General features: G+C 60.7%; 2 protein-coding genes across 2 annotated transcripts; both read right to left on the bottom strand.

Annotated features, from left to right (window-relative positions):
• Positions 1-23: 23 nt before the first annotated feature.
• MPV17L2 (MPV17 mitochondrial inner membrane protein like 2) lies at positions 24-3981 on the bottom strand. Its single transcript, XM_044998496.1, has 6 exons — positions 3881-3981; positions 3041-3285; positions 2070-2240; positions 1212-1288; positions 1007-1135; positions 24-870 (listed from the first exon to the last, which is right to left on the bottom strand). Exons 2-6 carry the CDS (start codon positions 3225-3227, stop codon positions 802-804), a joined length of 633 nt encoding a protein of 210 aa, XP_044854431.1. The 5' UTR covers positions 3228-3285; positions 3881-3981; the 3' UTR covers positions 24-801.
• A 2598-nt stretch (positions 3982-6579) lies between these two features.
• Positions 6580-14747, bottom strand: IFI30 (IFI30 lysosomal thiol reductase). The gene is made up of 7 exons (XM_044998926.1): positions 14112-14747; positions 11308-11490; positions 10718-10792; positions 9838-9933; positions 8565-8717; positions 7291-7359; positions 6580-6911 (listed from the first exon to the last, which is right to left on the bottom strand). Exons 1-7 carry the CDS (start codon positions 14232-14234, stop codon positions 6858-6860), a joined length of 753 nt encoding a protein of 250 aa, XP_044854861.1. The 5' UTR covers positions 14235-14747; the 3' UTR covers positions 6580-6857.
• Positions 14748-15414: the final 667 nt, after the last annotated feature.

The raw sequence follows: 15414 nt of genomic DNA, 5'->3' as shown, positions 1-15414 counted from the left end.
ATGGGCTCGCACTCGCCGGTCTGTGACGGGAAGGGACCCCATCTACTCTGCTGCTGTTTTCTCTTAAGCCTGGACTGGGGGCTCTTTCTACAAAGCTGGGTCTGACTGATCCAGGCTCCCCGCTCAAGCCTGAGCTTAGATCAGTGTTTGCAGCCACTCAGCCTGGCTGCAAGGAAGACCAACCCCATAGCTCCAGTTATAAGTGAGCAGCCCCCACTTCCTAGAGGGTGAGCTTTAAATTCCCACGCTGGGGTGCAGTTACTGCTTCTAAAGACAAGCTACGTCATTAAGGTCTCATATAATTTTTTTTTAAGTGACGTTTTGGCACATCACCATTTCTAGCAAAATACAGTTTTCAGACACAGTGAGAATAAATTAAATTGGTTCCAAGTCATGGGATTATTTTAAGGATCATGGCTCACTTAGTGGCAAACAGTAACGTGCCGCACCTGCCCCGCTTCCCCAGAAGTCAGTGGAGGAATAAGAAACTCAGTCATGTTACGCAGCCTGTTGACACATGATTCTTCATTTTAAAGTCACTGGGTTTGTGGCTAGGAAGTTAAATGCTAACTCAGAGAGAGACCCCCTCATGTTTCTCTTCCACACCCAGCTGGCTGGGTCGGCCACAGGACAATGGTAGTCATTTGTCTCCAGGAAGCATTTTGTTCACTTGAGCAGGATATTTTTTCTGGGCTGCATGGGAGCCAGCTCCCTCCCCCAGGAACGAATCTGGAATTGGCACTTGATTGGCATCTCACAGGAACAGATGGAACCAGAGCAGCAGTCCTTGCAAACAGCTTGTCAGCCCCCAGTGCGGTGATGCTGAATGCTGCTCTTCAGCTCAGCTTCGGCACCGAGTGGCTGCTTGTGCTACAGACGCAAGAGAAGAAACTGACTAAACCCTGATTCATTAAAGGTTTGCTGGAGCAGCAAAGGCCCCAGTGCAAGGGGTTAGTGGTTGGGGCGCTTACGGCAGCCTGTGATGGCCTGTCTGGGTAATACTGACCCTGTGTTTGAGGTAGGCAAGGTACGTGTCCCAGCCCAAGGTCACCACGTTCACATAAATCACCCGATACGTGGGAGGAAGGAACAGGAAGTTAATCACCTGAGCTGCTGGCCAGACGCACCAGTCTGCCTGGGAAAGAGAATCAAGTATTAAGAAAGGAGAGGAAAGGGGAGGAGAGATTCTCAGGGATTCGGAGCAGCCTTACCTTGTAAAATTCCCAGAACTTCTCTCTCAGCTCCTCCCAGCTTTCCTCCAGCGTCTGCCCCTCCAGGGACCCCATCCCTGTACAAGGCACAATTGTCTGCAGGTGAGTGAGCAAGCAACCCTGGCCTCCTGCTTTACTAGCAGACATTTGATCCTGCCCCCTCGTGGTCATCCTGGAAGTTGTAGCAGCACCTTGGAGGCAGTAATTCAAGGAGCCAGCAAGTGTGATCTTTAGTCTCAGCAGGCCAGGGACTTTGCTGGCTCAGGTTTTCCCAGCTATATGGGGAGCTTAGTAAGGCAGGGAGAAAAGGTATTGGCTGTGCTTTCATTTAGCATGGCAGCCACTAACCCATGCTTGCTGTGAGCTCTATGTTTATCAGGACAGAACATGCCTCCCAAGGGCTCTGTTCTCCCTGTCAGCTCCATGGGGCAGTATACCCCCCCACACACACGCCCCAGCTAAAGGGAAAACAGGAGGAGAGCTAGCTCTCTGAGTCATTGCAAGTGCAGCTGCTTAATGCACATGTTGGAACAGAGCCTGGGCACTGCACCCATGCCCTGGGGGAGGACACGAAACCTCCTGCTGCCAGCCAAGGCAGGGAAATAACCTCAGGGGTAAGGAGCAGGCCTGCCCTCCCACATCCAATCACAGGCCCGCTTGGTGCAGAAGGGTCTCAATGCTCCCTGACTGACGGGTGTTGGCATTGGCCACCATCAGCAGACAGGACACTGGGCTGGATGGACCTTTTGGTCTGACCCCATATGGCCTTTCTTATGTTCTTGTGAGTGTTGGAGAGGGCAGACATTTGAATAGTCTATTAGTAACATTTACATGAGAAAGTGATATTAAATATTTTACCCAGAAAATACCAGATTCCTAAGGCCGGAGATGCTACGATCTGATCAATGAAGACTTTCTTCAGGACAATTTTAATTCCTTTTAATCCACTTGCAGGAAATGCTCTGTCTAACCAGAGATACCAGTAATGCATGAACGGGCCCATGCTGCAGCCAATAGCAAACATCCGAGCTGCAACAAAATGCCACCTTATTAATAAATGCAAAGGCCCAGCACAATGTCATCATGCATTATTGACACAGCTCTGTAAGCATATCTGTCCCTTTACAAAAGGCGCATGTGCCCTGCCTCAGACAAGGACACAGATATGCACACAGGGGCGGAGATGATGGCAAGATTTCAGTCTAGAATATTCTGAATGCTGCTTTGACTCCCTGCAAAAATGGCCCTAAAAGCAGAATGGTTAAAACAGCAGCAGTTCCCCAGGGGTTGGACGTTGCTGGGAAGATTGGCCCCAGCAGCTGGCAGACAGACAGCGCACAGAAGGAAGGCTGACCTAATGAGCACTGGGCAGGGACTGGGAACAGCTGGGTATGATCCCCAGATCTACCACTGACTTGTGAGCTACACTGGGGAACTCACCTCATTCTCTCTGGGCCTCAGTACCCATCTTCCTCTTCTGTCTGGTTCTGACCTCTTCAGGGCAGACGTTCTCGCTTGCTATGTGTATGTGGCTTTACCCAGCAGTGGAGCCCCTTTGCTACCACAATACACATAATAAATAACAGCGTAGACCCCACGTGCTGTTTCCAGCCCCCTACTCCCACCCAATGCTGCCGGCAATACAGGCCAAAGAGCAGGAGAAATCACAGGCTGGGCAGAGCCAGGCATGAAGCTGCCCCTCATTCCATTTAAATGGGTCAGAGGCAGCTGGTGGGTCCTTTTTGGAGGCAGGGGGAGACACTGGAGCTCTGTGAATGGGATGTGCCCACCCCTCCTGCATTACAACAGCAAGCACACAGCAGACACACCTGTACGGCCCAGCTCCCGCTTCCGCGCCGGGTCCTTCCTCATTTCCCATGTCTGCTGGAGGGTGTCGCCAGTCGCCAGGAGAGCCCCACAGCTCACAGTATTTGTAACTAGAAGGAACCGGCCTCTGAAAAAAGGCTTCCAGTAGCCTGAGAAGCCAACAAACATCTGTCTGCCGCGGGCAAGCATCGTTTGCTCGGCAACGACTCCACGTCAGCCAGGTTGCTCATCCAAGCCCCGGCTGTGCCTGAGCCAAAGAGAAACAAAACGTGCAGGCTGGGGGCCCCGCTGCTCAGCCCCAGCTGTGCTCCTCCCGCCTCCCCCCCAACCACTCCCTGCACCAAGCTCCAGACATAACCCGGGGGGGGGGGGGGGGGGGGGGTGCCTTCCCATGACCGGCCGGGCCCACAGCCCCACACCGAGCCCGCGTCATAGCCCAGAGCACCAGCCGGCAGGGCCACACGTGCCTTAGGTCACCGCCCCCCCTTCAGCCCGAGGTTTGCGTCTCCCCTTCGCGGGGAGGATGCGTCCGCCACAGCCCCCGCCCCCCCCCCACAGGCCCATCCCCCGCCCCCCCCCCACAGGCCCATACCCCTCCCTGCCCACAGCCCCCCCCAGCCTCCTGTCCCCCCCCCGGCGTGTCACGTGCCCCCATGCCCCCTCCCCCCACGTGTCATGTGCCGCCCCCCAGCCCCATGGCCCCCTCCCCCCAGTGTATGAAATGTCTCCATCAACAACAGGTGCGAAGTGCAGCCTGGTTGGGGGGGGGGGCGCGGGGCAAAGGGCAGCTCTGCCCGGGGGGGGGCGTCGCGCCAGAGCCCCGCGGCCCCACCCGGCCTGACCTTTGCCCCCTGAGCCCGCAAGGTCCCGGCTCCTGGGTCGGCTCCCTTCAGCCCCTGCCCGGCCCCGGTGCGCCCCCGCACTTCCGCCTCCGGACACGTGAGTGGGAGCCGGCCGGGCCCCGGGCTGAGTCACGTGACGGAGCTGCGCCTTCAGCTTCCGGGGAAGTGGGGGGGCCATGGCAGCTACCGAGGCGGAAGTGCCCTGTGCCGGCGGCGGCCATGGCCGCTACCGAGGCGGAAGTGCCCTGTGCCGGCGGCCGCCATGGCAGCTACTTGCGGGAGTTGTTGCTGGTGCGGCTGCGTCGTGCCTTCTCCCTCGATGGCTTCTCGCGCGGGGAGGGGTCGATACAGCGCCCCCCCCGCCTGGCCCGGCCTTCCGGGCAGCGCCGAGCACGGGGAACGGGACCGGGCCTGGGGCATGGGCCGGGCGGCACAGCTGGGCTCTGTGCCCCTCCCCGCCGCCCAGCGTCTGCCCCCTCCACCCGAGGCTCTGTGCCCCCCCCCACTGCCCAGCTTCAGGCCCCCCGCTCTGTGTCCCCCGCTCTGCCCCCACCCACCGTCTGCCCCCCCCCCCCGCGGCTCTGTGCCCCCCCCCCCCCACTGCCCAGCTTCAGGCCCCCCGCTCTGTGTCCCCCGCTCTGCCCCCACCCACCGTCTGCCCCCTCCACCCGAGGCTCTGTGCCCTCGCCGCCACCCAGCTGGGCTCTGTGCCCCCCCCCACTCAGATTCAGCCCCCCCCCCAGCTTCAGGCCTCCCCACTGCACCCCCCCCCCCGGGACTCCCAGCACAGCAGGGCATGGAGCCCAGGCAGCTGCCGTTGAGCGTTCTGGTGCCCTGTCTGCGGCTGGTCAGGTGCGCACCAGGCCCACTGTTATGGATCCGGCTTCGCCTCGCCCATGGCAGTCACAGGGCATCACCGCTCAGGAGCCTGCACGTCTTCCCATGCACACACTCCTGCCCCTCCCTCTGCCCACACACAGCTGGGCGAAGCGCCTGGCCACGCAGCTCAGCGGGTGCTTTGGAGTCACCGAGACATGTTCAGCTTTTCCTTCCAGGCTGTGCCATTTGGGTTCCTCCCTTGTAACCAGTTCCTGGGTAGCCCAGTGCCTTTTCCTCCCAGACACCTCATAGTGTCTCCTCCCACATGTCTCACTTCCCTTCCTGTGGCCGTGGCTGGGGAAGCAAGCAGCCAAAGGGGTACACAGGGGTCCCCCGCAAGAGGTGAGTGACATCCCCTCTCTCCCAGTGACCCTCCAAGGGGCTCCCAGACTAAGCTGTGCAGTGCTAGGGCCTAGGCCTGGTCAGCAGCTTAACCTCAGTTGGCAAGACCTTGCGAAAAGCCCAGTAGAAGGCTGTGGCCCCCTGCCTCAAGTCACCTGGGCTCAGCAGCTACCACCGCAGAGGTTAGGCAAATACAAAGCTACTGTAGTAAAACCACAGGGAACTCGTGACAGCACTTAAATAGGCTGAGCATTTCCTGAGCTCAGTCCTGTGGAAGTTCCCCAAGGCACAGAAAAGGCATCTGGCCCCCAGCGCTGGGTCTCTGCTCCCTCCTTGGTCCAGGCTTCCTACAGCACTGTTAGCCATGCCACAGAGAAAAGCGTCTCCCCAGGGCGAGCTTCCAAGAGCCCCTCTTTAGCCAAAAGCTAATGCCCATGTTTGTGATAACCGGGAGCAAGGTGCGTCCCCAGCCTGAAGTGAAGTGAGAGCAGCTGCACCCAAGGGAAATCCATTGTTACATTGCCCCCGTGTAGACATGGCACCAGCGTCCCCACATCAGCCTTGCCCATCACCCCTCCTTCCACCCCCAGCCCTAGGCTCAGGGCTAGACGCAGGAGAGTCCCACAATGAGAGAGAACTAGGCCAGGAAGTTACTCAAGAGATTCATTTGCAGGAAGGGCATTCCTATCCTGAGTCCCAAGAATCTGCATTTGTGACATCAAGTCAATTACAGCAATTAGAAGGGAATGTGCATCAGGCTGGGGAGTGCAAGGCCCTGGTCTGTTTGTGTGAAAGGAGGATGGGGCCTAGTGACAGGACCATTTCCTGGAGGGGCCAGTGGGCCGAGGCCATGGAGACGTCAGTGTTCGGAGGGGCCGGTGGGGCTAGTTCACATAAGGGATCAGTATGGGCAAAGGTTCAGGTGTCAGTCACCAAATCAGCAAAGCAAATGTTGCGTGTCCCCCAAGATTTGCTGCGCTTAAGCTTTGTCCCCCGCTGGTCACAGCCCCCTGCAAGCTGCACAGCGTAAGGCAAGATCCGCAGCCAGTCATGCTGGTGCCCAAGGCCGGGGCAAAGCAGGGCAGGAGTGGGGTCCCATTCCTGGTTCGGAATGTCTGCTGGTCGAGGTGCAGGTTCCAGCCCAGGGATGGGGCAGCTCCACGGAGAGCGAGCCAGAATGTGGCCTCCCTTATTTAATCTCTACAGAGATCTGGAGAGGCCAGAGGCAAGGGCTGAGTGGGTCAGGGAGTTCCCTGATGTGGACAGTTCCTGTGCTTTCAATGGTGTGTATTCAACACACTGGCCTAGATATCTGGCAGCTCTTCCAGGCCCATGCTGCCAAGCTGCTCAGCCAGGCTGCCTACTGGAGTCAGGGTGACCAGCTGCCTCTCTCCAGCAGAACGGGCTCTTTTAACGACTATCCAGCTCTCCAGCTGTTGCTGCTGCTGCTCTCCCTGAATACAAGGCTGGGCTCTCCTGGTGCTGACACCCTGCGTGAAAAGATCCTTCGAATTCCCATGTCCTGATTCAAACCATCTTGTGCCTGTTCTCCCATCAACCCCCTGCTCATAACTGAACTGCCCCCACCTGCAGCAGAGTTTACTGGGCATGAGCCTAGAGCTGACATCATCATACCAGGCAAAAATAGATCCCCTGCTGCCTCTGGCTGGCTGCTCACCCCAACTGCAAGGCCAGGCACTGGGGTGCAGGGAGCGGCCCTAGGCTGGGGGTTAATTCAGGCAGAGAGACTCGGTCTTCAGAGGAGCTGGGACTCAGCCCCCCCGTCTTTGCAGGCATCTGGCTTTTCACCCTGCAAAGACAGAGATCGGTCAGGGACCCCCATGACACAGGGAGGAGCGTAGAGAGGAAACAGCTGCAGAGCCGGATCACTGAAGCCCTAACAGCCTCGGCCCCTGCCACTGCCTTGCTCCCCTCACCTCCAGCCAGGGAGGCTCCCAGCCAGGGAGGCAAGCAGGGCAGAGCTGCTTGTTCTTTGGGCAGGCAGGGCAACAGCTAGTCGAGCAGTTTCACCAGCAGAGGGGCGTCCCCGAATCTGGCTAGCGGGCAAGTGCTGGCCGAGGTGCTGCTGCAGCTTATTGCCCAGAGCCTGGGGAGCAGGGTGCTGTGACGGTGCAGCACTGGGAACAGCTGCCCACACAGGGCTGACCGCATTACCAGGGTCCACTCACCGTGTACATCTCACAAACCATCATGAACAGAGCGGTCTGGGCTCGCGCCTGGAGAGCGGTCGTGTGTTTCTGAGCAGGAGAGAGAAAGGACAAATCTGTGTCAGCGGCTGCACAAGCCCATTCCCAGGCTCAGCCGCTGGCCGGAGAAAGCAGGCAGGTGCTCAGTAATTCCTCCAGGAGTGTTTTGCTAGGGCTGCTGCCTGGAACACAAGCGACAGCTCTGCAGCGCTTCGCTCCAGCCGCACAGGACGAGATGGAGTGAGATCAGATGGCGCTACCTGGCTGCGTCAGTCGCTGCCTGCATGGTGCCCTCAGCATTCACCTGGGGCCGTTTCTTTGAGCAACTGCAGAATGGATGTGTTTCTTGTCAGCACAAAACCAGGGCTTGTGTCTGAGCAGAGTGCAGCCTCTTGGGGGCTATGGCCTGGGTACAGAACATGCAGCCTGCCAGGGAACGCCAGCGTGAACTCTCCTTGCGGCCCAAGGCTCAGCCCATTGTGCCCATGGGGGACATTGATCACACCTGGGCCAAGCGGGTACGATGTGTTACCTGAGCAGAACGGCAGCATCAGACCCCCACTTGGCCCAGGTGGAAGTGATGGTTCGTGGTGTCAGGCAGGGGAGTGCCACGCCTCAAGCAGGACACAGCAGAACTGCATGCAGGGAGCTCACACTGCACCTGGCTGGAGCCAGCCCCTCTGATTCAAGTTCATGAACAGATTCACCCCAAAGCATGTGGACATTTCCTGCCCCTTTGTCTTCACTGCAGGGGAACCAAGGGCAGCCGGCTGAGGCTCATGCAGGCGGCAGCGGCAGGGCCTGGCTGCTGAGATAAAGCGTTTCCTCAAAGACTCGGCAACAACTTTAACCCTTCGCTTCACCACAAAGTCAGGTTCTGTGGGTGCTTCTCGGAGCAGTTTATTCCCTCCCAGCTCCCACAATGCATTGCACTACCCCAGCTAGATACCAGGTGCATGGGCTCCTTAGCATGAACAGGCATGTGCTTTGGGATGCTGTAACATGTGGCTCTGTGTGGGCCTGCAAGAGACTGGCCCTCTGGCTATGAGACCCACCAACCGCCCTGCATTATCAGTGTTCTCAAGGGCAGCAGGCTGGGTTTTGGAGCTGAAGGTCCTAGGTTCTATCCCCTGCTTCCCATGGACTCTGCACTGAACCTCTGGCTCTGGTTGCCGCCCGCTGATTCATTGTGTGGAAACGCCCATGGGCCATGCCAGCATTTCAGCAGGAAGGCCACGAGGCACCATGTTGCCTACCCCATTGACGAGGATCCACGGCACGTAGTTATGGGGGGGGTTGAGGGCATCGGTCAGTTGAGCATTGTGATGCATCAGCTTGTTGCCCAGATCTCCCGTCACGCATGACTTGATCTCAGCCAGCTGGACAGTTGGAGCATAGACCTGCAGGCACTGGGAGGGGAGGAGTCGTCAGAACCAGTGCAGAGAGCTGGTTACCCAATCCCCCACCACTCAGGAAGGCTGAGGCCAGGGGCTCTTATCTGTTCTGAACTCATTAACCCACAGTGTAGGCTGGCAGCAGGAGCCCTGGGACTCAGCCAGTTCCAGGGGCAAAACACTCCCCTCCCCTGCATACTGCTAGAGTCTCCAGAGTATGTCCCCGTTCACCCGCCACCTGGGCAGGGCCAGCTCTAACTTTTTTGCCACCCCAAGCAAAAAAAAAAAAAAAAAAGCGCCACGCCGCCGTAACACTCTCCCCCCCCCGAGCGCTGCGCCGCCATAACACCCCCCGAGCGCCGCGCCGCCGTAACACTCTCCCCCCCCGAGCACTGCCGTAACACCCACCCTGAGCACCGCGCCGCCGTAACACCCACCCTGAGCACCGCGCCACGCCGCCGTAACACTCTCCCCCCGAGCACCGCCGTAACACCCCCCGAGCGCCGCGCCGCCGTAACACCCACCCTGAGCACCGCGCCACGCCGCCGTAACACCCCCCGAGCGCCGCGCTGCCGTAACACCCCCCGAGCGCCGCGCCACGCCGCCGAAACAAAAACAAAAACCCCTTGAGCGCCGCCCCGCCAAACCAAAAAAAAACCCCAAAACCCCAAACCCGAGCACCCCCCGCCACCCCAAGATTGGCCGCCCCTTACAATGTGCCGCCCCCAAGCTCGTGCTTGGTCGTCTGGTGCCTGGAGCCGACCCTGCCCCTGGGCCTCACTCCTGCAGAGCAGCTGTGGAGTGAGGGCAGGTGCCTGGTGGCAGCACAGCGGGGAAAGCGTCTTCATAGTCCACATGGGATGGCTGAGGCATGGCTAGAAATGGACGTGGCCTTGTCACTAAGTTGCCAATGGCTACAGCCGGGTGTCCCACCAGACACAGACTGGCAGGAAATGCCAGCCCTTCTGGGCGCTGGGTCAAGACACTTGATTGGACCTGGGCAGGGGAATAAGGGGCAAGTGGCAGGGGTGTTACTGTGGGGTGGGTGCAGAGACCAGCTGGCTGAGGCGGCTCCCCCAGGACTTAAACCCACAGAGTTTTATAGCTCTGGGCCCGCCCAGCGCTGCCAACGTACAGCTTCAAGATTCTCGACCACAGAGCCCGCCGATTCCATGCAGAAGATCACAAGGAAAGACCGATCGAAGTCCTTCAGCTGGTACATCAGGCAGGTCTGGAAGAGCAGGCAAGCCACAGTGTTAGTGCCCCGAGCCCAGCGGGAACGCGAGCAGGAGCCCTGCCCCTGGGGGTTCTCCAGCCAGCAGAGCCCAACATGACCAGCTTCTCCTCCTAGGGCGAGAGGAATGGCTGCAGGGGGAGCCCCACACTTCACTGTCAACGGGGAAAGTCCTATGGAGTCCTGTCCCCAAGGCGGGACTACGCTGAGAGGCCCATAATGGGCAACCCCCCCTCCCCCAATCCGCTGTCTGTGGAAGGCCCCGAGGAAGGTGTTGCTGCTCTCTGACGTTCACCCCGAGATGTCCTGGCTGACACGCACCCTCACCATGGATCACGCCTGGATGCCCAGCTCCCGATGTCAGCACAGATGCCTCGGTGGTTCCTGGACTCTGCCCTGCGGGGCAAGGGGCCTCCTTGCTCCTTCCCTTGTGCCAGTGAGGATGTGAAACTCAGCAGCTCCAGTGTCACGTGGTGACTGTGCTGAGGCCACACAGGGGACAGGGCCTAATTCCATCCCAGGCTAGTCCAGTAGCAGAGCCCGGTCAGATCTCACCATGGGCCCCACCTCTGGGCCAGAGACGAGGGAGCCCTGCCCCCTCCTCCCCCACCCCAAGCACAGCTAATGAGTCCAAGTTGTCCCTGGCTCAGTGACACAGGGATGGGGTGGGAGGTCCCATCACCTAACCAGGAGCCACTGTCTCCTTCCACCCCGCTATCCTGCACATTCCACAGGCAGCACCCCCACCCCATCCTAATGCCATGCCTAGGACCAGCCTCACCTCGATCATGTTCCCCCTGCACTCCGGTTCACCATGCTGGCATTCGAACTGCCACTTCCCGCTGACATTCTTCTCCTGCAAGGGAAACCGAGTCAGAGCCTAAGGTGACACTACCCCTCCCCCCCGTGCCGCCCCAGCACTCACTCTTCCCCCCTCACCCCACAGCCTGTGCCCCACACACCCTGCCAGGCAGGGGCGGCTCTAGGTATTTTGCTGTCCCAAACACAGCAGGCAGGCTGCCTTCGGCGGCTTGCTTGCGGGAGGTCCCCAGTCCCACGGACTCGGCAGCACGCCTGCAGGAGGTCCGCCGAAGCCGCAGGACCAGCAGACCTTCCGCAGGCATGCCGCCGAAGGCAGCCTGCCTGCCGCCCTCGCGGCGACCGACAGAGCGCCCCCCCCCGTGGCTTGCCGCCCCAGGCACGTGCTTGGTGTGCTGGTGCCTGGAGCCGCCCCTGCTGCCAGGATCAGGGCTGTGGGGGAGGGAAGACCAGGCTATGGGGACAGAAGAGTGGTGCAGCCCCTGCCCTTGGCTCAAACTGGGGTGCAGTCCCTTTCCCCCACCCTCTGCAGCCGGCAGCACTGACGCTTACCTGGGCATTTCCGTATGGCACCAGCGTGATGTTCATGATGTCACTGAGCATCACCCAGGTGGGGAAGAGCTGGGTGACCAGGAAGCCGCGGCAGGCCGGGCACAGGCTCTCGTAATACAGGCTCAGCGACACAGGGTTGGCTGCCTGGGGGCGGTGGTAGAATTTGGGGCATAGCTTCTCCACCTGCGGGCAGGGAAAGATACGGGGGGTGGGGGGTGAGCAGCAGGGTTGGGATAGACAGACCCAGGCCTGGCACAGACCCCGGACCGGCTGTGCCGCCTCAGGACTGGACCTGCCCCAAAGAGCAGCCCAGAGCTCTGGTTCCGGCTCTGTCACAGACAAACTCGACGTCACAAGGAGGTCATGAGCCTCCGAGGATAAACCTGGCCCCGCTGGGAGGCCCCAAAGTGCTGCAGCAGCTGCTGTGCTTATGGAACGGCCGGCGAGGGACCTGGGGACAAAGTGCCTTTCCCAGAGGTGCTGGACAGACGGGACGAGGTGCCACCTGGAGTCACGTTACTGTTTAAATAGCAACCAAGTGTGCTGGTGCAGCCAGGCGCAGGGAGGGTCCCTGCCGGAGGACTTTGCTCTGCCCAGGCTCTGGCCTCCAGCCCAGCTTGTTTGTATTTGAGCGAACAGAGCAGGGCGACCTGCCAGCCCTCCCCACGGAGCTGGGCCAGAAGGGAAGTGAAACAGGACGCCGGGGCTTTCAGTGGGGCTTTCAGCCACAGCAGATCCTGACACACCAAGCAGCCGCTGGGGCTTTCCAAGGGGATTTCCTCAATCTACTTGGTTCAAATGTGCAGCTCTGTTTAGCAAAGCGAGTCCACACCCCCCGGAGGGATTGGGGGGTCCAGAGCACTCGAGGGCTCTTTTCCTTCTGGGTCCAGGCGCGCATCCTGGCCCCTGGACTCTCTCCTGCTTCAACGTCCCATCAGACCCAGTGCCAGCCTCTGTCCAATGGGCCGAATCCAACCCAGAACTGGGGCGTTAGCAGACAAGTCTGTAAGCAACACACGGCAGAGCCTGGCTCCCATCGCCAGGCCAGACCGGTGGGGCCCACAGGGACAGACCTTGGGGCTCTGGCGCCCGTCGCCAGGCCGGGCCCGCGGGGGCCCCCGGGGCTCTGGCGCCCGTCGCCAGGCCGGGCCCGCGGGGGCCCCCGGGGCTCTGGCGCCCGTCGCCAGGCCGGGCCCGCGGGGGCCCCCGGGGCTCTGGCGCCCGTCGCCAGGCCGGGCCTGCGGGGGCCCCCGGGGCTCTGGCGCCCGTCGCCAGGCCGGGCCTGCGGGGCTCAGGGATCGAAGTTGAGAGTTTGGAGCAGCGCTGGGTCAGGGCTGCCAGTTTCTCAGCCCTGCACTCTGAAGCCCAAGCAGTGGCTGTGGTTGTGCAGCTTCAGGCCCTGCTCCCGCTCCGGAATGGGAGGCTATTAATGGCTGCTCAGAGAGGCAGAAAAAGCAGAAGTATCACCAATGCCCCCACACAGCTGGATGGGGTGAGGGCAGAGCAGGCGAGAGTCATGGCAAGGGTGTGGGGACAGAGATCAGGAGCTGCACCACAGCAGCTCTCCCATGGGGATGGCAGATGGACCAGGGCCCCAGCTGGCAACTCTGGAGACGAGCGCTCCCCCTTGAGCCAGGGACCGGGGCCAGGTCCCCCTGCCCAGCAACCTCACGCAGCCCTGCAGGCTCTGGAGTTCAGTGCTGGACCTCTCTCCTGAGCCTGCCCACGTCAGGGAGGCCACGGGCAGCTCTCCAGGCGAGGCGCAGGGTCAGAATGCCCTGGAGCACCGAGCAGGGGCTACCCCCCACCCCGAGGCGCCCGCCGGCGCTGAAGGCCTAGGCTCGGCTCTGGGGGTGACTAAGGAACGGGGAGGTGCAGGGAGTTACCCAGAGCTAGGATCTCCCCACCTTTTAGAAGCAAGAAAAACTGTTCAGCATCATGAAGAGATCATGAGCCAGGCGCTGCCAGCGTGATGCCCTGTTAGGCCTGGGCCCCGGCCATGGGCAGGCACTGGCACTGCTACCACTGGAGCACAGGATAAAATCTTCCCGTTGGGTAAAGAGCAGGGACCAGACACATGCTGGGCACAGCAGCTGCTGGGTCCCATGTACAACCCCTGTGTTGGGGGGGCAGGTGCAGGCCAGCACTAGCTGCACGGTGCCAAGAGCAGCGCTGCTCCCACTGAGGCACAGGAGAGGACAGTTAAGAGCTTGGATCCTGGTGCCTAGATAGGGGGGTGATGGGCACATTCTAAGCCGGGCAGGCAGGAGCTCAGGCTGGGGGGCCTCTCCCAGCCTTGTGCTCATTTTCCCTGCTCAGCCCCTATCCTGAAACTCCTGGGACTGCTGGGGCTGCTGCTGCAGCGGGGAGCTAGGCCCTAGAGCAAACCTTTCTCCCTTCCCCGCAGCGCCCAGGTAACACCTTCTCTTACGGACACATCCACGGCCCAGGGGCTTGTGGCCCGCTGGGTCCAGTTCTTCCCTGCTGAGCGGGTTACAAGGCCCCATCCCCCAGGGGAAGGAGTCAGCAGGGAAAGCGAGGGGACAAGGGATGGGAAGGGACTCACGGTATCAGCGAGTACGCGCACTGCCCCGATTCGCTGGGGGGCTGAGCCAGTTTCTCTGAGGTCAGGGTCACTGAGGGGGAAGCTCAGCTCAGCCTTGCTGTGAAAGGACCGAGTGGGTTCTCCTCCTTCCCAAGAGCAGGGAGGCAGCTGCTGCCAAACCCACAGGACAGAGCAGGGCAAGATGCCAGCTCCGCTTGGAGCTCCCTGGGGACAGGCTGCCCTGAGTCGTCCCCCTTACCTGGCAGGCCACGGCAATCTTCCAGGAGCTGCACAAGAGCCTGGGCGGGTAGTTACAGGCTGGCAGGGAGTCCCCACCGCTCACAGCCCAGAGGGCCAGGGCAGCCAGCAGCCAGCGGCTCATGGTGCGATCAGCCTGGAGGGGAGCCAGAGTGAGCAGAGCTGGGGAAGGAGCTGGGACTTTCAAGGCTCTCTGGTCCCGCCCTCAGCCGCCTGCCTGCCCAACTCAGCCTGTTCTTCCTCCTCCTGTGCCTGCCCCACCTTCCAGCTCAGCTCCTGCTACAACCGGAACCACAACCACATCTGGGCACCAGGGTCCAGGGGGGACGGCGCGAGCCGTGCGCTGACCACCTCCTGCACACCCCTTTCACTGTACGGGGAGGGGTCAGGGTGCTGGGTGCTGTACACCCCCCAAAGGAGCTCCCAGTCCATGTGTAGGATGAGGGGGGGCGGGTGAGGCAGAAGTGGGATGGAGGTGAAGGCAGCAGGGCCCAGGAGGGCAGGACAGTGGCACTGTCGAGACCAACAGGGAGGGGCTCCCTCTGTCCCAGGGCAACATTGCCCGGAGCTGCCTGGCCCCCATTGTGCCTGTTGAAATCAGCAGCAGTCCCCCTGGAATGCACTGAGACCAGGAGGCTCCCTGGGCTGGGCTGGGGCCTGCTCAATGGGGGGATTTGTTTGCACAGGAGGGTGCATCTACCTGTAACCCACCCCTGGTGCCTCCTCGGTGCTCCCAGAGCCAAGGCTGTTTCCCAGGTGCCCTGGGTGGCAGGCAGGCTTGGAGGCAGAAGCAGAGAGCTGGTGCCCCCCAGCTCAGGGAATCCATGCCCCGGAAGCTCTCAGCCCCCCATGCTGCATATTGGGGGCAGTCTGGCAGCAGAGGGATCTGCACAGCCATAGGCTCGGCCCCTCCCAATTAGATTAGGAACAAGGGGCCTCGGGCATTACCCAGCAGAGGCCCTTTTGAACTGGTGAGAAGTCAAGAGGCTCAGGATGTTTCCAGGGCAGAACAGCTTGTGTTGGCACTCTGGCCACAGGCTCCCTGTGTGACTTGTCCAGCCCCCAGGCAGGCGGGTGGCCAGCTGTTGCTGAGGGCAGAGTGGAAAACGCCAGGCAAGCCTGGCTGCAGATCTATGCTGCGGTGGACACGGACACGCCCTGTGGCACAGCCGGTTCCATAGATAAAATGCTCCGAGTTACTGTGCCCAATGGTCATGGGGAGACTCTTCTACACGTGACCCCCACGCTGAGCCAACAGCCCCCCATCCCTCTGCATTACCCTTAACAGTGCCCGAGGACACCAA

The sequence above is a fragment of the Mauremys mutica genome, chromosome 24 (assembly GCF_020497125.1).
Source record: "Mauremys mutica isolate MM-2020 ecotype Southern chromosome 24, ASM2049712v1, whole genome shotgun sequence".
Taxonomy (NCBI): domain Eukaryota; kingdom Metazoa; phylum Chordata; order Testudines; family Geoemydidae; genus Mauremys; species Mauremys mutica.
Note: the sequence above shows the minus strand (reverse complement) of the source record. Positions and strands in the feature narration are given on the sequence as shown.